Here is a 23,316-nt window from a genome sequence, read left to right on the forward strand (position 1 = left end):
CAGGAAAAGAATTATGGAATTAAACTATGATTCCTAATAAAAAGTCAAGGTTATAAAATATTTAAAAGTTTTTGGAAAAAAAACACCTAAAATTGTCATTTGCATCATCAATTTACATTATTGAAGTTTAAATTTCCCCACAATTCAAGTCTTTCCAGAGCTCACTAGTAGTCCTCAAGTGTTAACCTGTCAAGTCCTGCTATCTACTCAAAAATGTTTATTCTTACTATTTTGAGTAGGGGAACCCACTCTAAAACATTCAAAGATTCCTATGTGTACTACTGCTAAAACAGTGTTTTTCACTATTTGTATTCTACCCTGAAAAATGCCTGTATTTCATTTTTCATTGCCTTAACCAGCTGTCAGTTTCTGCATATCTTTTAAGAATTCTCAATGGACAAATTGCTAGCATTCAGCTTTACCAATACCTTTGTGTGATTTACTGGTGAAAACCCATTCAGTTTTGTGCAATTTATAAGCAAAAATACTCCATTTGAAAGTGGGGAGAAAGAAAATAATCCATTTCTTGACATTCCCTGATTTTGGCCAAAAACAAAACTTTCTCCACATTAAAGAAAGGAATCCAAGACCCTCTTAAATAATTCCTCCTTATCCTAAGAGGATAAGGGCTTGGTGTGGTCTCCTAGGGCCCTTGTTCAAGTTAGCCCTTTCAAGGAGGGTAGCCAATGGTCATCTCCTCCTCTAGGAGGCTGCTCAAAATGTGAGTGGGATAAATTCACAATTACCATGTTATTCAGAACTCAATAAAGATGATATTTATGTGTAAGATGTCTCCTTACATTTCTTCCTCCATTTACACCTTCTTTAATTTGTGCTATTTCCCATAATAGTCCTCGTTAGATATAAAAGTAGATGTGTCTACCTAGAACCACCTAGAAACTCTGACATTTTTTTTCTTTGGCCGCACCTTGTGGCATGTGGGACCCTAGTTCCTTGACCAGGGATGGAACCTGTGCCCCCTGCAGTGGAAGTGCAGAGACTTAACCACTGGACCGCCAGGGGAGTCCTGAAACTCTGACTTTTGATTAAAGAAAATATAAAAGCATTAACCCACATATTACTATCATCAATTTTTCAAAAATAACCAACCATGTTATTCCAGTTGATTTTTTTTGTATGTAAAGTTTCAGCCAATAGATAAAGTGAAAATTTCTAAAAATTGAGAATGAAATATACCAATACTAAATAAGCAGTGTCTAGGATCTATGAGCACTTACTACATTGTTCAAAACAAATTGTAAAACGCTTGTTTATAAAATAAATACCCAAATTTCAAGTGTCCAGGAACACTGGTTTTTTCTCAAGTAAATCTTCAAATTTTTACAAATGCAAATTTTTAATTAAAACTACCAGTTCTTGGAATTTTAGGAAGAACTTTTTCCCATGAGATCAGTGAATATATCTGTTGCTGATCCAAAGGCAGTACCATGATGTATTAACAAAATGTAGAAATTTTATCTCCAAGTCCCCTAACAGAGCTCAAATTCTTCTGACTAAAATCCAATTCTTAATTATTTTACATGAAAAAAAACCCCACAATTTTGCAAGGAAAAACACCTGCAAGAAACATCCATATCTTTATTTATTTTAAAAATTTGTCTCCAAGGGCTTCTCTGGTGGCGCAGTGGTTAAGAATCCACCTGCCAGAACACTCTATGACATAAATCACAGCAAGATCCTTTTTGACCCACCTCCTACAGAAATGGAAATAAAAACAAAAATAAACAAATGGGACCTAATGAAACTCAAAAGCTTTTGCACAGCAAAGGAAACCATAAACAAGACGAAAAGACAACCCTCAGAATGGGAGAAAATATTTGCAAATGAAGCAACTGACAAAGGATTAATCTCCAAAATTTACAAGCAGCTCATGCAGCTCAATATCAAAAAAACAAACAACCCAATCCAAAAATGGGCAGAAGACCTAAACAGACATTTCTCCAAAGACGATATACAGATTACCAACAAACACATGAAAGGATGCTCAACATCATTAATCATTAGAGAAATGCAAATCAAAATTACAATGAAGTATCACCTCACACCAGTGAGAATGGCCGTCATCCAAAAATCTACAAACAATAAATGCTGGAGAGGGTGTGGAGAAAAGGGAACCCTCTTGCACTGTTGGTGGGAATGTAAATTGATACAGCCACTACGGAGAACAGTATGGAGGTTCCTTAAAAAACTAAAAATAGAACTACCATACGACCCAGCAATCCCACTACTGGGCATATACCCTGAGAAAACCATAATTCAAAGAGAGTCATGTACCACAATGTTCACTGCAGCTCTATTTACAACAGCCAGGACACGGAAGCAACCTAAGTGTCCATCGACAGATGAATGGATAAAGAAGATGTGGCACATACATACAGTGGAATATTACTCAGCCATAAAAAGAAATGAAACTGAGTTATTTGTAGTGAGGTGGATGGACCTGAAGTCTGTCATACAGAGTGAAGTCAGTCAGAAAGAGAAAAACAAATACCGTATGCTAACACATATATACAGAATCTAAAAAAAAAAAAAAAAAAGGGTCATGAAGAACCTAGGGGCAGGACGGGACTAAAGACACAGACCTACAGAGAATGGACTTGAACACGGGGAGGGGGAAGGGTAAGCTGGGACAAACTGAGAGAGTGGCATGGACATATATACACTACCAAATGTAAAACCAATAGCTGGCAGGAAGCAGCCGCATAGCACAGGGAAATCAGCTCGGTGCTTTGTGACCACCTAGAGGGATGGGATAGGGAGGGTGGGAGGGAGGGAGACACAAGAGGGAAGAGATATGGGGATATATGTATATGTATAACTGATTCACTTTGTTATACAGCAGAAACTAACTCACCATTACAAAGCAATTATACTCCAATAAAGATGTTAAAAAATAAATAAATAAAATTAAAAATAATTTTTAAAATATTAAAAAAAAAAAGAATCCACCTGCCAATGCAGGGGACACAGGTTCGAGCCCTGGTCCAGGAAGATCCCACGTCGCAAATAAGCCCATGCGCCACAACTACTGAGCCTGCACTCTAGAGCCCGCAAGCCAGAAATACTGAAACCCACGTGCCTAGAATCCATGCTCCACAACAAGAGAAGCCACTACGATGAGAAACCCGCACACCACAACCAGGAGTAACCACCGCTCGCCACAACTAGAGAAAGCCTGTGCGCAGCAACGAAGACCCAACGCAGCCAAAAATAAATAAATTAATTTAAATAAATAAATAAAAGACCAAACTCATTAAAAAAAATGTCTCCAAAATCATCACCTTAAATTCTTCAAATTATCAATTGAAGAAACAAAAATATATTCTGCTTATTACTTCAACTAATTACATAGGGAAAAATAAGCTGGAAAATTAAAGTGATTTGATGATGGTAATATAAGTTAAAAGTAAATCTTTGTTCTCAAGGTTTCAACCAATCGTTTTCCTGTCTAAGAAACTTATAAAGTGAATTAGTTTTCTATACTCTAAATTTTCTTTTTAATTTTGAAGGCTAAAATGTAAAGTAACAAATTCTACTGCAATATTTCTCATTTCAAAAAGAATTTGTACTTGAAGTCAAGGAATATCAGAAATACAGCTCCTGGAAAAAAAAAACAAGAGTACAATCTTAGTAAGAATGAGACTACAATTTGTATGCAGAAATCTTTGGGATTATCTGGCCTTTGGTAGTGACAATGGTGAATATCAATAATCTGGAAAACTAATTCTGATACCTTTGCCATCAGGGCAAAGAAATCACAAACAGAAACAGCAATTGCTTCTCACCAATACATATTTCTGATTGTTTCACATGAAAATTAAAGACATTTAGAATTCAATAAGATCTCGAAAGGGCAAGCACAAAGAGCACTTCTGGCTAAGTTTTTACTGCTTTCTACACAATGTTTAGAAAAGTGTCTTGTACATTTAGAATCCAAAGAAAACATTCCAAATGTCTTCGTTGTTCCACACAGTATCAATGCTGTTCCACAATACATATTTCAGATAAGTTAACAGATACTTTAAAATGTAGCTAAGGGGTGCTTTTGTGATGTGTACTGACACATCATAAAAGGAGCCTTTTGCGACAACTGTTGGTAAGGTCAGAGACAACACTCGGATTCTTCTCCAAACCTCCAAGTGAATAATTGATCCTACTAACAAATGCTAAAGCCAAATTTCTAAGTATCTCTTAAATTCATAAGAACCTAAAACGTACCAACTGTGTAAGCTCTCCCCTTTTTTTCAAATAACATTCAAAGAGGTGCACTCATTGCTAGCTGGCAGTTGAGATAGAGATATCTGTATAAATATCAAAGGAAATTATTTTCTTCACAGACCTAAAGATTCTTTGCACGTGATCCAAGAAAGATCAACCATCTGGAAAAAGACAAAGATTTTTAACAACTTCTTTCACTTTCAACTGATTGTGGCTTTTATACCATTTGTGCTACGATCAAAATAGCTTTGCAGCTCAGCATTTCCAGTGACAAATTCAAGTGTAAATCTACTCATTATGTAAGGAAAATGGTCTATTTATATTCAGCCTGAATTTAAAGCCATAGATTATCCATAACCCCATCACACAGTGATAGCTTCTGCTTAGTTCTTGGATATGCTGTCAAGAGTTAATTGCCTTAACTGCTAGAAAATAAAGCTAAAAATTCTAGGGCAACCATTCTACATTCTAATGGCTTTAATATAGTTAGAGTGTGAACCCACATTTCAACAGGATTATAAATCATAAGATATATGGTCTCTAGAGTTGAAAGGTTCCTTTACATTCACTTCACATACCAATAAAACAACCCAAAAATATCATATGCTCAAGATAATAAGTTATTAAATGTGCAGACAGGAAGAGACATAGAAAGCAGGCATCTTATACTTAAGCACCCTGCTCTATCAGAGCACTTCGCAATACTGCATACAGAGTGATTTAAGATATGCCCCTTATGCCAAAGGAACATCACTACCATCGCTACATCTGGTATCTGGCCCTTGACTACTTGTGAACATTTTAGTACCAGTCACAAAATCTACCACCAAAGAGCAGTAAGAGCATAAAACTACTTTTATTTAAAAATCCTAACTTCAATCATTTCATATGAGCAACATGCAATATTAAAACAAATTAGCCTAAGACCTTCATGTTAGAATTTCCCAGGCCTGCTTCAAACCTTAATGCTGATATAATCAAGAGAAAAACCATCAGCAGTTACTGTAGACCTAACACACACACAAAAAAAAATTTAAGGCAGGGGTTTATCATCTCCAACAGATGCTCCAGAATTTATTAAAAATTCATCTGCCTAATGACTACCACCAAACAGCAAGTTGCTACCACACTGACCAACTTTTGGTTTATATGAGGTAATATTATAAATAAAACAAATAATTGTCACCATCTATTCAATATTTACTGTGAACCATGTGTGATCTAATTACCTTATAAACATTATTTTACATAATTCTCATAAACATTGTCAGATTAGCCCCATTTTGTAGATGAAAAAACTGAGGCTCAGATAAGTTGACCTACCCAAGGGCACAGCCAGGAAGCAGTCAAACATAAGCTTGGCTGGCTCCCAAGCCCATGCTCTTTACTGCACCGCACTGATTTCTACTTTTCTATCCTGGACTCTGCTAAATGGGAGATAAAGGGTCACTTCTTTCACAATTCAATATGGCAATATTGTAGATGTCAGACACCTTAAAATGGTCTTGTTTTTTTTTTAATTAGAACAAAGCAGAAGGCAAATCCTCCCTTCTCCAAAGGTAACACTGCACCATTTAACCCAGAGGAGATGTATCTACCACCATTACGATTAACAAGTCACATTTTATGAAAATTAAAAATTTGTTTCCTCTAGAAATGAACTTCCAGTCGAGTCACAATAAAGAAAGGTCCTGAAATTGGCTACAAACCAAAAACTTCTCTAGGTGTTCTGGGGTTCATATTTTCTTCTGGCAGGACTGGACACATTCAGACGTAAACAACTTCTAAGGTGTGATCCAGGTAATAAATTCCAGAGCTTCCAAAATGATACATTCAACCCTCAAAATGCTTATGCAAGCAAGTGGTTCCAATTCAACACGGTAAGTCAAATTCCCAGAAAATTCTCCAATTGCAAACAAGTGGCTCAACTGAGGTTCAATTCTTTGCCTTTGCTCTGTTCTATTAAAAAACCATAAAATAGCAAAAGAAATAGAAATATCCCAGAATCCTCAAATAAAAGGTTCATCGAGATAAACTAAAATTGAAGACTTTTAAAGTAAGTAAACCTTCTGCTGTATAGACAAGGAAACAAGGTAAAACTGACTACAGTAGGAGGTCTTGCCTAATGGTTAAAAGCACTAACCATGTGGCCAGATAAATCTTACTGCCTTCAGTCTTGGTGCCTTACATCTGCCACTTAGCAGCTGTGTAACCTTTCGCATGTAACTTAATCTCTTTGAGCCTCAGTCTCCTCAAATGCAAGATAGGAATAACCCTTATTCCAGTAGGGCTGCTATAAAGATTACTTTAGACCATGTTTAAAAGTGACTGGCATGAAGCAATTAACTGTTGTTACTATCATTTCATGATCAAATAAATTCTTTGGGGAAGCTGGAACAAGAACCCAGTTTCTGAACTCTCATTATGGTCTTCCAAGAATATCAGTCTGTTTTGGCCCCTCATTCCAAAATTCAGAACTGAATTTAACAAACACAATCATCTGTGAACATCTAAGTGGCCTTCGACTGCTTGTTCTTAACGTGGCAGTTCAAATATACAAAAGGATACTAAAGGATACTACTGCCCTTGGCTATGCTATGAGCTAGATGGGTATAACCTTTGATCAGAGACCTTATCTAGCTGGATTTCAGATTCATTATCCACAGCTTGAGAATTCAACTAGGTGACTCTGCAATACCTACTTAAACACTCTAGTTCAGTAAGAATCTTCCCAAACAAAACAAAATCAGGTTCTCATTTGGCAATTCACTTCACTACTCAAAAAATTTTTATTTCCTTGATAGGAAAAACAGCAAACAAAAAAATTACAGATGTCCTTTCCAACAGTGATGGCCTCCCCACGAGATCATGCCTCTCACAAAGGATCTCCTTCATCCCTCTCCAGAAGAGGAAAGACAAGCAGCAGCACCTGGTGCAGAGCCCCAATTCCTATTTCATGGATGTGAAATGCCCAGGATGCTATAAAATCACCACCATCTTTAGCCATGCACAAACAGTAGTTTTGTGTGTTGGCTGCTCTACTGTCCTCTGCCAGCCTACAGGAGGAAAAGCAAGGCTTACGGAAGAATGCTCCTTCAGACGGAAGCGGCACTAAAAGCCCCCAGGATCAAGATGAATGGGAAACCATCCCAATAAACATATTTTGGATTAAAAAAAAAAATTACAGACGTTATCAAAAATATATGGTTCTTTCCTGTAAAAGGCTAAGTTATTGTACTATTACTAGATAACTGAAGTCTATGTTCTCAACCCTGAAGGTGGTTCTTCTGAACTCTGGGCCATTCATTTAACTGCTCGCCACCTCTCCAGGTACCAAAATGAGAAAATACTTACCTTCATCTGAAAAGTGCCAAATGAATGTACTAAAGAACTAAATAGTTATACCCCCACTGCATCACTTCCAAAAGAGTGGGCATAAGGTTTAACCCTAAAACATTCCAGACCAATGTGGAGTGATGGTAATCTCCTCACAAACTCAAGAACTATGAACACAGTATGTGTTCAATGATTTGCATACATTTTGGGGAAAGGTTATTTAAATCACGGGTTTAACCAAGTTATCACTTTCTGCTTAGCATATAAAAACTATATTGGATGAGGATGAATTTCCCAGAAAAATAAAACCAACTGTTTTCTGGGGAAAAAATTTCTTCTCACAAGTTGCCATTTAAACGTCTTCATTTGTTTTTTTTTTCTTTTTTCCTTCTTAGAAAGAAAAGACTTGTTATAACCCAACTGTTTTGGCTGTTGTCACCAAAGAGAAGAAGGAGTTGATACTAGAATAGTCCAACTTTTGGCGATCCAAAGAACAGTACTTGTTGGATTCCTATTAAACACTTGAATGAAACAACTCAATATACTGACTTCAAAGAACTAGCTTGCATTTGACCAAATAAATTTTGATCCAATAAAGGAAGATCATATTCTTCTGGATTAGCAACAAACATTTCACTGATCTCAGTTCTTCCATACAGAGCTCAAGACTCATCCAGTGACATATCCCAAAAAGTAAAAATGCAAAATTTTCTGGGAAAAAGATTTCCATATTAGTATCAAGCAACGAGTTATCAGTGACCTCAGTAGCACCTATAGGATACTTACGAATTTGTGTGTAGATAGTCAAAGGTTAGCTGAGCTCGATTCAGACTGCTGTAATTTGTGAAAGCCATGAGTGCAGTGAGGTCTCCAGTTCTTTACCCACTAACTGGGAACTATAAGCTTACAATGGAACAGATTTTTCAGGATTCCTTCCAGTAAAGGTTTCGTAAATCTGTGCTCCTTAGTTAAACAAGGTTATCTAGTATCTAACCAAGATATATTCAGAAAGATGTCTAAAACAAAACTCAATTTCTCCTTTCATATTTTTTTAATCTTCTCAATGACTATGATGTAATATTTTGGAAGGAACTACGTCATAAACATGTAGTCTTAAGGAGCTTCAGCGTTAATTTGCGACAGTTCACGGAGTGGAATGTGGTTGGTCCTAGAGTAGATGATACTGGAGTTGGCGATTTAATTACTGCTCCATCTTCATGATCTTCGAGCCTTTTTTGTTGTTATTCCTCTAAATTTCCTGTGAGGATATTTACCAATCCGGAAACTTACCAATCCGGAAATTTAGCAACTTCAGTCATAAAACTGGACAACCACCCATCTCTTCGCCATCAATGATCCCAGGATCCTTAAATTAGCCCCAGACTGGTGACCACGATGTTGATGAAGTGCATATGGCGTTAGTTCCGGCTTCACCACCTCCCAACTGAAAGATCTCCTAAGCGCTGAAGACCGATTTCTGTTTTCAAAGCCCGGACCAAACCTAGCTTGCTGTGTGCCCCAATTTCGTCAAGGTAGTGGGTCAAATTACCTCACAATGACCCACTAAGTAGCCACAGAATTGACCCGCCCAAATTAACTCAGGCGGGCCGCGCCCCTCCCCCACTTCCCTCAGACACCGGCCTCAGCCTCTCAGGCCCTGACTGGGCCTCGGTCCCGTGGTCTCCTCCTCACGAAGAGGAGTTAGTCCCAGCTTTCAAGGCCCGGATCGAGGACAGTGGCGAGCGCACCACCCGACCGGGCGTTGCCCGGCGCTCACAGCTGCCTTTGTCCCTCCCCACGGAATTGGAACCCAACGACCGCAGAGCGCTCTTGGAACCATGTGCTGCCGCCGCCTCCGCCTCCGCCGCTGCCGCCGCCGCCGCGAGAACAGCCGCCCGCGCGCCGCGCTGGATGAGATGGTGACCGGACTCAGCACCACAAACTTCGGCGTTTAGGGCTCCTCCGCCGCCACTGCCGCTGCAGCCACTGCCACCTCAGCCACCGCTTTGTCTCCGCCAGTGCACACAAGCCAGGCCGCCTCGCGCACTCCCCGACGCCCCAAGCCCCCGAGGCCTCCGCGGCGCACTCGGCCAATCACAGAGCCGCCCCTCCTCCCGCCCCCGCCCTGATGCGAAGCCTCCTGATTGGTGGGTAGCGTGTCTCCACGTGACCGGATTTTGTTAGCCGGGCACTCCCCTGTCACGTGAGTGCGCGCGCCTCTCTTCCTGCTTTCTTGACCCTCTCCGCCATTTAAAGAAACAGTACCGGGGGCGGGCCGAGCGACGCAGCCGGGACGGCAGCAGCGGCACGGACCGGAGGAGCCATCTTGTCTCGTCGCCGGGGAGTCAGGCCCCTAACTCGAAGAAGCCCTGGCGCGCCCTCCCCCCCTCCCCGGTCTGGTAGGGCGAAGGAGCGGGCGCGCGGTCGATCGAGCGATCGGTTGGCGGCTCTTTCTCCTGCTCTGGCATCCAGCTCTTGGGGCGCAGGCCCGGCCGCCGCGGCGCGCGCCCGGTGGCCGTTGGCGCTCGCGCCGCGTCTTTCTTCTCGTACGCAGAACTCGGGCGGCGGCCTATGCGTTTGCGATTCGACGAGGAGTCGTCCGGGTGGTCGGCGGCGGCGGGCAGCTGCTCCGCCCCGCTCCCGGGGAGGCGGCGGGATTTGGCGCGGCCGGGGAAGCTGGGGTGGCCGGGGCCGGCCTGGAGGCCTGGCGCCACCCTTCGGGGCCTGCAAGGACCCAGTTGGGCGGGCAGGAGGGGGCCGGGGGATGGTTGGTGGTGGGCTTCCTACTTTGTCTTTTTCTTCTTATGCCGCCCTAGTGAGGGGCGGGATCTCTGGCGGCAGCTCCGGGGTGGAGAGACAAGCTCCGGAGTCGGAAGAGCTGGGTTTGCTTCCGGGCCTAGCCACCAGTTGGCCGAGTGACCTTAGGCAAGTCACTTGGTAATTTGTCTGCGCCTCAGTTTCCTCCTCTATCAACGTTTGTGGGATTGAAAGCGCTTTGTAAACTATAAAGCGTCGGTGAATGTAAGGGATGATTATTGTTCGTAATGGTTGGCTTTATTTTTTTTTTTTTTTTGAGTTGTAAGAAGACTTATCAATTGTCCAATCCTTGGATTTTGAACCTGGGAACCTTGGATTGGAGTTGGATAGTCCCAAATTCCCTGAAATTGTGTGCAAAAATTAGTGGGAATATGCATTTTAGGGGAATGAGGATCCATCGCCAGCAAGTTTTCAGAGGGGGCTGTGACCCAGAAGAGTTAAGAACCACAATTCCTTTGCCACAAGGAGGAAACTGAGGCCTAGATGTCATTTGGGACCCGTCACAACCAATTTGAAGCCCCTGTTGAATCCCTGGGATATGTGAGCTGTTCTATGCATAGTGGGTATTCGGGGTAACAACACTCCACTGCTTGGCTTCTATTCTGAGTCTTTTCACCATGGGTTGCCTGAAAGGTGGCTGACGCATATGGTACAGTGGCACCCAATATAAAGCAGCTAAAAGTAGGAGTGGATGTGTTCTCTAGTATCAACAAGCCTGTTTAATCTTTGGCCCAACAACTTTTTATTTTCTGGTGCCTGACTACCTTTCTGTTTCACTGACCATTTTCTATGACCATGGCTGCCATCCGTTACTTGCTTCTATTTTATATTCTTAGTTTGTGTGATTGGTAGTGAGCAGGCTTATTTTTAAATGGTGCTGCCAAGTCCAGCTAATTAATGGTGCAGGTGAATTTTTAGGAAGCTGGCTGACTGGAACAAACTGAACCAGGCATGGAATTCCTGAAGATGTTTGGGGGTTTGTCTTTATTAATTGAAGGTTAACATTCTCTGAAAAGTTTTGTTAGAACGTCTACTGAACCTCAAAATCAGTAGACTGCAAGTGTTTCAAACCTTAACTTTCCACCCCACCCCCCCCACCGGCCTGCTTTGTATTCTCTTTGCTTGCAAGTGTGTTACTAAAATGGCCAAAATGCCAGTTTTTGCTTCTTTGTTAATTGTCAGCTGCTTTTATCAAATTCCAGGCCATTATCCAGCAAACACTATAGAAATGTTTGAACACTTGGATTTCAAACATTTTCAATTTGTGGAGTGGTGCTTACCAGTGGTACAGTTCTAAGCAAGCAAACACAAACCCACTTAAGTGTTTTGTTTGTTAGGTGTTAGCCGGTTCTGCTATTTCATACAAACATCTGGGAAAAATCAATTGACTATTCCCTTTACCTAGAGAGCAGAGACAAAGGATCTCAATTCCAGAGAAGTGACTGTTTTGGAGAAAGATGTGTTGGTCTTTTAGCTCTTTTGTAATTAAATCTGGATGTACCTCAAAAGAACCTTAAGACTGTGGTGATAAGATGCTTTCCTCAGGAGAAAGGAGGAAAAAAACAACTGGAACTCAAAGCTTGAAATTCTGTGACAAAACATGAGCTGTCCGGGATAGGAGGTTGAAAGTGTTTCACTACAGCGTTCTGCTCTCCAGATGTCCTTCAGTGTAGTCACGGCGTGGACTCCAGATTTCCAGATTTTCAAGAACTGGATCTGGGACCTGGAAGAGATTATCAAGATGTGACAGGAACTTGGGAGCTGGATTTTTTTATTTTTGAATTTGGGGACTGTTTTCCTCGCTTTGAGAAAAGAGACAATGACTGAGCAAACACTGCCACCAGCGCTATTACTGGGAATTCGGAGACCTGAATTTTCGCCACACTCTCAGTGCAAACTCTGGCGATGCTCCACCCACAGTGAACTACGGTACTTGCCATTTTCCAAAATGCCTTATTCTTTACCATCTCTGCACTTTTGTTTGTGCTCTCTTCTCTACCCTGGAATGCCTTCCTCTGCTTCTTCACCTATCAAAACTGCCATTTACTCAATACCCAACTCAGATGCTCTTCATGAATTTCCTAACTTTAGCCAGAAATTATCTTTTTTAAGTTTTATAATGTGTTGTTATATATCTTTTATCTATCTTTGTATACAAGTAGCTTGTAAAGTCCTTCTTTGCATGCATTAGCTCTTTCCAGATAGCAAGCCCCATGAAAGCAAGGGCTTTGTCTTGGGAATCTTTGCCCAGACATATTACCACATATGAAGCATTAGAAGAAAGAAGGAATTTTGAGAACAGGCGATCTCAGAATAAGCACTCAATAAATGTTTGCTTAGTTGCTGTGTGATAACCTAATTACTCCTGATTAGGGAAAAAGTCACTAGTTTTGGGCCATGTCTCTTCCTTTATTTCATGCTTTATTATTTTTTAATTCTAACTTTAAAAAGATTTAGGGAGCCCTCAAGTATAAAGAGAAACTGCTGTGCTGCATAGGGTATTACAGAGGGTTGCAAGGGCCAGGGCCTTATTCCCTGCGTACCTTATTCTCTCGCACTCAAGATGGAATCTTATGAAAATGTAATTAAGGATAGCTTTTACAAGTACAAGACCATAAGACAATTTGTGAAAGGCATTGGAAAAGGAAGAACAACAGTATCTCCTTTGCTTTGCTTTGGTGTTGGTATATAAAATTAAATCCAGTTCTCATACCACCTTTGGAGCCACTTCTTTCTCCACCAACCACTGCCCAGCAACCTGAATATAATCAAATTACTCCCCCAAAGTATGAGACTTGGGGCAGTTCCTATTTGCTCCTTCCCTAAGACAGTTTGTCCTCAAGAGTCAGGAAACAGTCTTTACCAGAGAACTCTTTCTGTTCTTATCATCACTGATCATTAATCATAAGGCTTTTTTCCCCCATTTATTATCTGTCAGCTTCTAAACCGTGCTTGTCAAGAATTAGTATCCGTCAAGCAGCTCATGTGCTGGCAGCAGCCCCACCCCAGTGTTAGAGTCCTTTGTTTGTCATTCCAAGCATTTGTTATCTTATATGTTTTGTCCCTCTCCCCTCCAGTCCTGTGCCTCCTGGTTGCCAAGTGTTCACCTGGACCGTCTGACCACCTTTGTGCTATTCCATCAGCCTACAGATCTGGTACCTGGATTTTTGCCCATGGTGATTCTACCACCTTACTACTGAAGAAGACATCATTCCAGTGGACCACTGTGACCCAGGAGGCATCCAGCGAATCATCATGATGTGGCCTTCACCTCCACTCCTGTCCTGTTCTACCGAGATTCAACACAGCCTTTTGTAGTGAAGTCAAACTCCTCAAGCCAAATAGCTGAAGCTATTTTATCACAACAAAGGCTGTTTGTTCCATGAGTGTGCATTTCGTTTCTTCAGTTAAAGCCTTCAGAGACACGTAATAAATTTGGACCAGGGGATTTTTAGTTATCAGCACTGTCTGAAGAATGGCAACATCTTTTTGAGAACCACATGGACCATGCCCCACTATCTTAAATGATTGAAATTCAGGAAGTATCTAATCTGGACCCCATTCTTTTTCCATGTCAAATCTGTAGTAACCTACTGAATGAGCAAGCAGATATTCTGACCCATTGGGATTAAAACAAAGGCACAGTGAACTCTCAGCATCTTCTTTGGGATTACTCAGGAACCAGAACTTTTCACACAAATGTAAGAAATTCTACCAAGGAATCCCTTTACCTAACAGCATCTCACAAAGCTCCAATCAGATTCCAGAAAAGGCCTCTTGATACATCCAGGTAGAACCTATATGGTAATCCCTTATGTTTATATAGCACTTTACAGTTTCAAAGCACTTTTACATGCATTAATCTCAATTATCAAATAACACAAATTATAATCCCTTTTTGCAAATGAGGAAATGGAAATTTAAAAGGTTATCCAAGGTGACACAGCTACAAAGTGGTAGAGGCCAGGCCTTCTGACTCCTAGTCCAGTTCTCTCCTTGGAATTAACTTAGCCTCTATTTTACCCAGTGTTAAAATAACTGGAGAGTGGGAACCCCAGAAAAGTTTCCAACTTCCTGATCTGGTGCCCTCGATCAGTCAGGATGTCATACATGTAATCTTGTGATAGCTGTACCTAGACCAGAATTCCATTACAGCATCTCTGACATTTAGGAGTAGACTGTCCAGTCAACAAAACAAATGTTCATTTGACAGCAAGATTACCCATTATGAAACACAAAGCTGCTTTTAGATCTTTCATCTATCTTCATGGTCTTCCCAAAGATGGCCTAGTTGATTGGAGATCCCTGTTCATATCATGTCTTTTTTTTTTTTCTTTTAATTCTTACTAATATTCCTGGACACCAAGATCTACCTGTGGTCCTCTATCCCCAAACTAATATTTACATAGAATGAGCCATCAATTTTTTTAGAACAGTACTGTTCATATATATATGTGTGTGTGTATGTATATATTTGATATACACATATAATATATATCATAGAGCTTCTGTAGTCCAGTAAGGTGGTAAAATACTGTAAATGTGTCCCCTTCCCTGATTCATAATGCAGTGTAGTGTATTAAAGGATCTCAGAAGGCTTGCGGTAAAGAGCCTCATTTAGCTGTTTGGTCCAGTGTGTCCTAAGTTTAATCAAGCACAGAAAGTTATTTTTGCAGCATTCCTTTTAATGGAATGGGAAAACTGCTCTAAAGCAGTATAGCCAGTGCTTCCTGGTTGCCAACAGATTACCCTGGAGACCCAGGAATAAACAGCATCTTTGAAACGCCCCCTTTTTTTACCTTGTCAATAACTACTTGAATTAGTATGTCTTCCTCATCTGAGAGCCCCACATCTTGACAGTTACCTTTATTTTCTGTCAAAGAAACCTCTAGAAGATTTGTGGGGATACATGGGATGGGGATGGGGGGAGTTAATTCTGCCACAAAATTAGATGAATTCCATGACATTTAGCAATATACTTTTCTGTCCGTAGAATTGTGCTGTAAATCTAGTTTAAGGGAATTGCATCTCAGGTGGGTGAGGAGACTGGGAAGGGAAGGGAGGAGGAGAATAGAGAAGAGGGGGAGGAGGGGTGAGAAGGAGATATTTTCTTAGGATTTGAGTTGTGGCCCACTGAGATCTTATTAATACTTGAAGAGAAGTCATCCAGCCAGGGAATTTTTGAAATAATATTAACAAAGAAATGAATGCATTTTGCAGCTGTATGCTGACTGCAAAAACCCCAGCACTATTGTCACTTAAAACCAATAGCCTTGTTCTCTGATAGTCACTTACAAGCCCAATTTCAGGCAATCTGCATTTGTAGCAGACTTGAATGTTAACTTCATCATTTTGTAACGTGGCCCACATTAGGGAAAGAATAAATAGGAAAACACCTTGGCTTACCACAGGCTTTGCTCACACAGTTTCTGGTTTCTGTGACCTATTTTTTGTATTTCAGCATTTTGTGAACAACTTATTCTTAGATCATTGGTTTTCCAAAGTCTTTGTGGCCATGAAGCCCTTTGAATGAAAACTTTATGGAAGCCCAGAGTAAAAGTGAAGCTGCTCTGGAGGAAGCAGAAGTGGGGGGCCTGAAACCTGCCACAAGCATCTTACTTTACCACCATGGTGACACCTAAGGAGACTTCTTTACAACAACTAGAACTCTTCAGAACACAGTTTGAAAACCACTGCCCTAGACAACAGTATGTTCGACCTGAATGGCATTCTATTCTGTACCTCTACCCAACACCATCCATGTTCAGTTGATGCTGAATGTTCTTAGGAATACTTACTGTGGGCAAACTCAGAAAAGTACAAGAAGATGGGCATATCTTTGCCCCCCAGAGTAGTCATATGGGCCGAAAGTGGTATCAAATGGACCTAGAGTAATAGCCCTCTACCTACAGATGGACTTCCAGTGATTCCTGGATTTGATATAGCCAGAGAGCAATTCATACATACTCTACACTGACAAACCCCCTTACCCAGCTTCTTTCACAAACACCAGATGCTCTAGTGGTACTTGAAATACATGACCTTGAAGTCTTGATCCTCCTTGGATACATTAATCGCCAGGTATTGAAGCTGATGCTGAAGTTGATGTCTCATTGAGGCCACATTAGAGCAACTGTACATTGGACCACCCATTCTCAGCCATGGTACTCTACTTCGTGTGCAAGGGATAACTATAAACTGAAAGCAGAATTCAAAGACTGGCAACATTATCTAAAAGGGTACCTGGTTGTTATTCATATTCTCAGACTATGTCACTATCACTCAACCAGTGGCAGTTACACTACTTCTTGGTTTTTATTCAGTTTAACTGCTGTTTCTAGAATAAATGAGCTAATAACCTTTGAAAAATCGCTGAAACAATTCCTCAGTCGCTGGCACATCTGCCTAGTCTCCAAAATTATGAATACTCAGCTCTAACTGCATGTAATACCTGATCCACAAGAGACAGTCTCTGAACATCCTTTCTCGTCTGTGTGATTTAAAATGTGACCATTTCGAAAATTTTCTTCCAGCCAAGAGAGATTTTAAGATGGGTGTTTTGATGTCTGGTACCATCAGCTGTTGATGTTAATGATGTTTGGAGGTAGGCCTTTTGACCAGGCCATGATAGCTTACTTGGTGGGCATCTCAAATTGCATATCATCTACCTTTTTGCTGGAAATGTAGACTGACTGGAAATCTACAAAGCCTGCAGCTAAAGATTTTATCAGTAGACTCAAGAGCTTCCTGCTGCTTCTTCCTAATGTCACAAGACCACAGTCCCCTGTCCTTGTGGATGTTTTCATGGAATTTCATCTGTCTCAGTACTATTGTTTTACACTGAATCAGAGTGGCTGACTTCATTCCTTGTCATGAAATACTCTCAGGCATTAAGACAACTTACCTGTTCAGGAGGGATTTGATTCATGAACTCCTCCCAGACCAGATCATGTAGAACAAGTAGACTTTGATTTGTGCCATGAGAAAAGTCTCATTTCTTCAGAGTCAACTTAAGGGCCCGCTGTCCTCAGCTACTTTAACGAATGCACTGGTTAAATGTTGGAAATGTTTCTTTATATCTTTTGTCTCTTATCCTCTAGACTAATTGTGATTATATGAGTCAGTCTACAAATCATCAAACAAGGCCTAAGTCTGGTTACTCTATACTGCTCACCCTCAACAAATAAAATCTGATGACTGGCCTGCTTGTATGTACAACTGTTATTTGTAAAGAAGAAATTATCTACAAGCTTAGTTTTTCTATTGCCTTCAAAATGTCAGCTCGATTTTCTCTTTCTCCTGTACTTGACCGAAAAAGACATTGATCTACACTGGCAGTCATTCCCTTTAATCCTGTCAAAATGAGGGACTAAAGGTAAAGATGATCATCTGTTCAAGAGTCTGATGTACACTGTGTATAAGAATTGATGGTGGAAAAAGCATAAAACTCAAACCTAGTATCTTACTATCTCCATGCCTCAGATCTCATCTTTCAGCAGTACCATTCAACCAGTCTGAGGCCTTGACTTGTTGATAAGATGATTCTCAGAGATGGGCTGAGTTACAGAAGATGGAGACTTGATTACCAAAGAAAGTAGGGCCAACCTTGATGAACCTGGCTCTCCCAACCCTATCACTCCCAGATGTAGCATAGACTCCTAAATGGAACCTCAAGTCTGGATTAAGGAGATCGCCTTCTCCTGAGCTGAAAGTTCTTGGGCAGATGAGCAGGAAAATGAAAGTTGCTGTACCTGACTGGCCCTTTAAGATCAGAAAATTTTATCCAGAATAAACGCTGTGGATTAACCCTGGAGTACTCAGGGTTAAAACTAATGTACAGAGTTTCGATATTAAACTGCCTGTTCTTCTAGATCATAGCCTGGCTATTGATATGGCTGGCCCTGCTGAAAGTACCTTACTTACTTGCCTATTTACCTGACACAGCCCTTGCCTGCTTTTTTGACATATTGCTGCAATCAGACTGGCTGTCCTTGAGAAGACTATAGCTGATCTTTGTCTATCTTATACCCAGTTCCACCAAGGGGTTTTGAACAGAAGCAGCCTGCACCTCACCCACCAGGACTTAACGTTCACAACAGGAAGGACCGTGCTGTATACTCCTTGACCAGCAGCTTTTTTTTTTTTTAACTGCAGAGTAAGCCTCTATGCCTATATATATTAGCTCATTTTCAGCACTTGGGACCCTTTCTACCAGATCTGAAGGAGCAGAGCAGATTGAAGTCACTGTCCATTCCTCTGTTCTATGGTAATACAGAGATGAATCTGATTTGCCAGTACTCAACAGAAATGTACCAGTTCAACCTGGCAAAAGACTTAAAGGAACATAAGAAAACTTTTCCGCTGAGCTTAAAATTTACCACTGACTTGATGAGCGTCACAGAACTATTTGCCAGTGGGAGGCTGCTTGTCCTGCTTCATGTCAGCAAGACAGTTGGGCTCTCAAACTCACGACCACTGAGTTTACTTACATTGAAACTCTGTTGTATCATCCAGAGTATGCTATTGGACATGATTATTCTATTCAAATGGATTACAAGCCTCCTGAGTAGAAGACAAACTTACTCCTCATGATTTTTTCCAGAATACATTTATTGTCAAGGAAGGAACAATGCCAGCTGTTACCATTCAACTTTATGAGCAGAGATTAAACTTTTTCAATATCTGGTCTTACCACTGACATCAGTTGTTTTTGATTGACCAGCATCAATTCCATCCCTTTGCAACAACTCCCTGATGTTTCTTGGAACCTCCTCTCCTTCTTTTCAGTCCATGTGGTTCAATCTGACCTAATCTTAGGTTTCATGGGTGGACATGTAATTCAGACCTGATCAATCAGCACAGTCCATCTCCTTGACCATAGTGATTGGTTCAGGAATGGTCATGTGATTCAAGCTGGTCCAGTGATACTCAACCCTAAGAGTTTAGTGAACTGTGGAGGAGAAGCTCAGAAGCTCTACTGAGGTTGCTTAGCTCTGTAGGATGAAAAGCTCAGACCAACAGGGCCCACCATATCAAATGAGCCAGTCAAAGAATGAAGCCAGTACAGAGGAAAGCAGAGCCAAATGTTGGAGAGACTTGAGTCCTGATGACAATGTTTGTGCCCCTGGATCCAACCGTGCCTGAAGCTAGTATATCCCCTGGACTTTTCAGTTATGTGAACCAATAAATACCCTTCTTTGCTTAAGTTACTTTGAGTTGGGTTTCTATTACTTGAAATTGAGTCCTAATATTACTATCTACCAATAGCAAAACTTGACAGATCCAAATACTAAACTAGAGGTCAAGGCCACACTGAAATTATTTTCCAATCCAGAATATAAAATCGAACAGGAACTGACAATGTTTAGGTTATTACAGAAGCATAAAAATTAATTACATGGTAGAAAAATATACCAAAAAAACCCTAAATATTTATCAGCAAAGAATTGGTTACATAATACATGGTTCAGCCATATAAGAAAATCTACATGTCTGTTAAAATGAATAAAATACATTTATTGTGTATGGGCATGGAAAAATGGCCATGATTATTAAATGAAACAAACCATTGCTAGAAAAATGTGTACTATGAACTCATTTAAAAATTTATGTGTTTATGTTCATAATGCATAGAAAAATCTATTAATGGGTTTCTTTGAACAGTGTAGATTACATGAGACTTTCAACTTTATACATTTCTGTATTTGAATATTTTACACTACTCACATTAAACTTTATTTTAAACTTTAAACTTTTTTTTAAAATAAAGAGTTTTTAAAATTAAATTTAGTGCTTACTGTTTGACCTTGGCAAGTTGCTCAACACTGAGCCTGTTTTGTTAAATAATTTTAAAGACCTGCCTTTATATTTGTGAATATTTAGATAAATATATTCATCCATTACTCAAACTGATAGACTGTTGCATCTTTCAGAGCTCAGTAATTTTTCCTTACTTTTTAATGTCTGAGCGTATTTAGCTTATGAACTTTATAGTTTCAGTGTTCATGAAAGATTATTCCAGTTCTCAACCAACATTAATCTCTTTAAGACCTCTACTGCAGGTTCACACTAGGCAGAGAGAAGGAAAAAGTCTCATTTTCTTCGAAATCTTTGAGTATTCTGATCTCGCTGCAGTCAAGGTCAATAATGGCCTTTTATTGTTAAGTCCATTACATAAACATCATATCTGAACTTTCAGCAGCACAAACAACTGCCACCAGCATCTTGGCATACTCTTCAAGTGTCATTTTCTTCCTACCTTCCTGGCTGTTGCTCCATTGTAGGTTTAGTTCTTCTCGTCATTTAAATATTGGCATAGCAGACATCCATTCATTTTTGTCTCCCCCCCAAAATCATTTCCCCATTTTTTAGTGATCTTCACTTTTCCTTTGGAATGCTACTCCTTCCCATTCTGTGGGAATACCGTAAATGACAGTATTCTTGCATCATGCTCCCTGGCTGACTGAGGTTGGATTGTGTGATCCAAGCTTGTACAGTCTAAATTCCCCTCCCACCAGGACTTTGAGTCTTGAGAGAGGTGACACAAAATTATAGGAGCTGAGTCCTTCTGATGGTAGTGTCCCAAGGAAACCATATAAGAGTTCATCCGATGACATCCCCAAAGGTGCCCTGGTTTCTATTGTCAAGGCCTAGCTATCCAGATTTTCCTTTGTTTCTCAGACCACCATATATCTTCGTTGTGTTCCCTTTTTATTTGTCAGCCAAAGTGGGTTTCTCTTGCTTGCAACCAAATGACTGGTTTCTGTTGCTTTAACAGTTAAATAGTAGGCTTCAAACCCTCAGGAACATGGGGGATCTGGAATTGATTACTGCACTGAGACTGAAAGGCAGCAGGAACACTTCCTCTGTGTGTGCTGCAGTGGGGGTAGGAGGACAATGAGCAATTTGCAATGGCAAAACAGCTAGTAAAGATGCTCCCCCTTGTCATTTGGAATCATGTACCTATTGAGGCAACATTTGGATAACCAGTTAGCTGTTGACAATAGGACAATTTGAAGTGGATAAGGAAGGCCAAAACCATTGAGTTAGGAGTGTATAATTGTAAATTATTGCAATAGAACTTGGAGATTGATTCCACAAGTTGCAGAATTATGATGCTGATTGAATTTGCTGCATTGGTAAGATCTTTTGTGAAAATTAAGGCAATCAGAAAAGAGACTGACTTATGGAGTACTGGTATCTGGGAAGATTCAAAAGACTTGGAAAATTTCAACCCCCAAATACCTTAGGAATAAAAGTTTGGGTGTTCCCATTAGTCAAAAACCTTTGGCTAAAGAAAACAGAGAGTGTATAGTGAAGGAGGAAGAGATAAGCACAGTCGGCTCTCCATAACCACAGGTTCTGCACCTGGATTCAACCAACGTGGATCAAAATCCACAGCTGAATCTGGGGATGTGGAACCCACAGATACAGGGGGCCAACTGTAGTATGCCATTTTATATAAGGGACTTCAGCATCCGCAGATTTTGGTATCCACTGGGGTCCTAGAGCCAGTCCCCCATGCATACCAAGGGACAACTACCAGCTCCAGCCCCATGACTTGTGGAAATAAGATCTATATAGCCTCTACCCATATTTCCTAGCTTACCTTTTTATCCCTCTCCTCTCTCTCCATTTCAGTACTTTGCCTCTCATATTTCCTGGCTGAAGTTTGAGCATGATCCAAGTTAGCCCAGTCAGACTTCCCCTCCATTGGAACTGAGCTATTCTGCTGGCAGTGTCCCCAGACTAATATATATGGGTGTGTTGGTAAATCCAACAGTAAATCCATAAGTTGTAGATTGTCAAGACAGGGTTAAGATCTAGAGAAGAATGACTATCACCCAGAAATCTAGACTTGACACTGGGTGTGATAACTGGAAATTATTTTAGGTTATCTCGCCTGGGGAGAAGAAGAATTCATTTTCTACAGTATGTTGAATGGAGTCATTTATAAAATTGTTCCTAAAGAATGCGTGTACTGGGCAGCCAAGGGATAGAACAGCAGACAGCTGCATTTGCCTACTCTGTAGTTTTCCCCCTTTTTTGAGAATAGCACCCCACCTTTCCTTCGGGAAGCTAGCCCTCTCCCATGCTACCAGAAGGTAATACGTAAGAGGCATGTAAGTTCCTGTTACTGAGATTTCCTCAGTTGCCCAGGTTCCTGATTTTCTTGAATGTTAAGATTCTCTAATTTTTGTGAGCTTCCTCATATCCTTCCAGTAAATTACTTATGGCTGCACAAGGTATCCCCTGTACAACTATATGCAGAGGCCCAGTAGCCAGAGTTGATTTTTTTTGCTTACAGTCAGAGCACCCCAACTGAATCAGTGTCCCTCCTATGTCTTAGGCCTTCTTGCCCTATAGACGCTCTAAAAAATCTCATCCAGTTCCATGGCTTTGTGGTTTCCAACTGTATGTTGATAACTTCCAGATTCCTATCTTAAGCCCAGGCATATATCCTGAGCTCCAGATCTGAATGACCACCTGTCATCTGGATATTCCCCCACTTAATTAACACACAGATAACACTAACCCCACCATTTTCCCCTCAAATCTGCTCTTCTTCCACTGTTTCCTTTTCTTGATAAATGGCACTATCCTCCACCCTGTTTCTCAAACCAGAACATGGGCGTTATTCTTGACACTTCCCTCTCTTCTTTCTCACCCCAGACATCTCTATTAATCATTAAATTCTCTTAGTGTGTCATGTAAATATACCCCAAAACCATCTCCATTTCCGTCACCCTTGTCCAAGGGAACAGTATCTGTTGCTAGGACTTGTGTGATGCCCTTCTAGTGGTGTTTCTGCCTCCGCTGTTGTCATACTTCAGTCCATTCTTTGCAGAACTGATTGTGTCACTCCTCTGTCTAAAATCTTTTAATCGTTCCCCCCATTATTTCAGAATAAAATCTAAACTTTTA

At 40.7% G+C, this 23,316-nt stretch overlaps 2 protein-coding genes and 1 pseudogene across 10 annotated transcripts in view; 2 read left to right on the forward strand and 1 right to left on the reverse strand.

Annotated features, from left to right (window-relative positions):
- MORC2 (MORC family CW-type zinc finger 2) overlaps positions 1 to 9,945 on the reverse strand; it is a 40,569-nt gene extending 30,624 nt beyond the window's left edge. For all 9 annotated transcript variants that reach the window (XM_057526002.1, XM_057526001.1, XM_057525999.1 and 6 more), the window contains exon 1: positions 8,362 to 9,945. In XM_057526002.1, the coding sequence (XP_057381985.1) occupies positions 8,362 to 8,429 (68 nt within the window). In that variant the 5' untranslated portion in view covers positions 8,430 to 9,945. The remainder of the gene's footprint in view (positions 1 to 8,361) is intronic.
- Positions 7,108 to 7,354, forward strand: LOC103021020 (40S ribosomal protein S27-like; annotated as a pseudogene).
- On the forward strand, positions 8,971 to 19,601 carry TUG1 (taurine up-regulated 1). Its single transcript, XM_057526207.1, has 5 exons — positions 8,971 to 8,992; positions 9,209 to 9,494; positions 9,595 to 9,722; positions 9,940 to 12,321; positions 13,470 to 19,601. The coding sequence occupies exons 1-4, from the start codon at positions 8,971 to 8,973 to the stop codon at positions 10,389 to 10,391; spliced, it is 888 nt and encodes a 295-aa protein (XP_057382190.1). The 3' UTR covers positions 10,392 to 12,321; positions 13,470 to 19,601.
- Positions 19,602 to 23,316: the final 3,715 nt, after the last annotated feature.

This window comes from Balaenoptera acutorostrata, chromosome 13 (assembly GCF_949987535.1).
Source record: "Balaenoptera acutorostrata chromosome 13, mBalAcu1.1, whole genome shotgun sequence".
NCBI classification, from domain to species: Eukaryota; Metazoa; Chordata; class Mammalia; order Artiodactyla; family Balaenopteridae; genus Balaenoptera; species Balaenoptera acutorostrata.

Bases quoted from the DNA above. Each gene is read 5' to 3' on its own strand.
- TUG1 (XM_057526207.1), top strand. From the start codon at position 8,971: ATGTTGATGAAGTGCATATGGC. The intron at 9,495-9,594 runs GTGACCGGACTC...TGTCTCCGCCAG, and splicing joins GCGCCGCGCTGGATGAGATG to TGCACACAAGCCAGGCCGCC. The intron at 9,723-9,939 runs GTGGGTAGCGTG...CCTAACTCGAAG, and splicing joins GATGCGAAGCCTCCTGATTG to AAGCCCTGGCGCGCCCTCCC.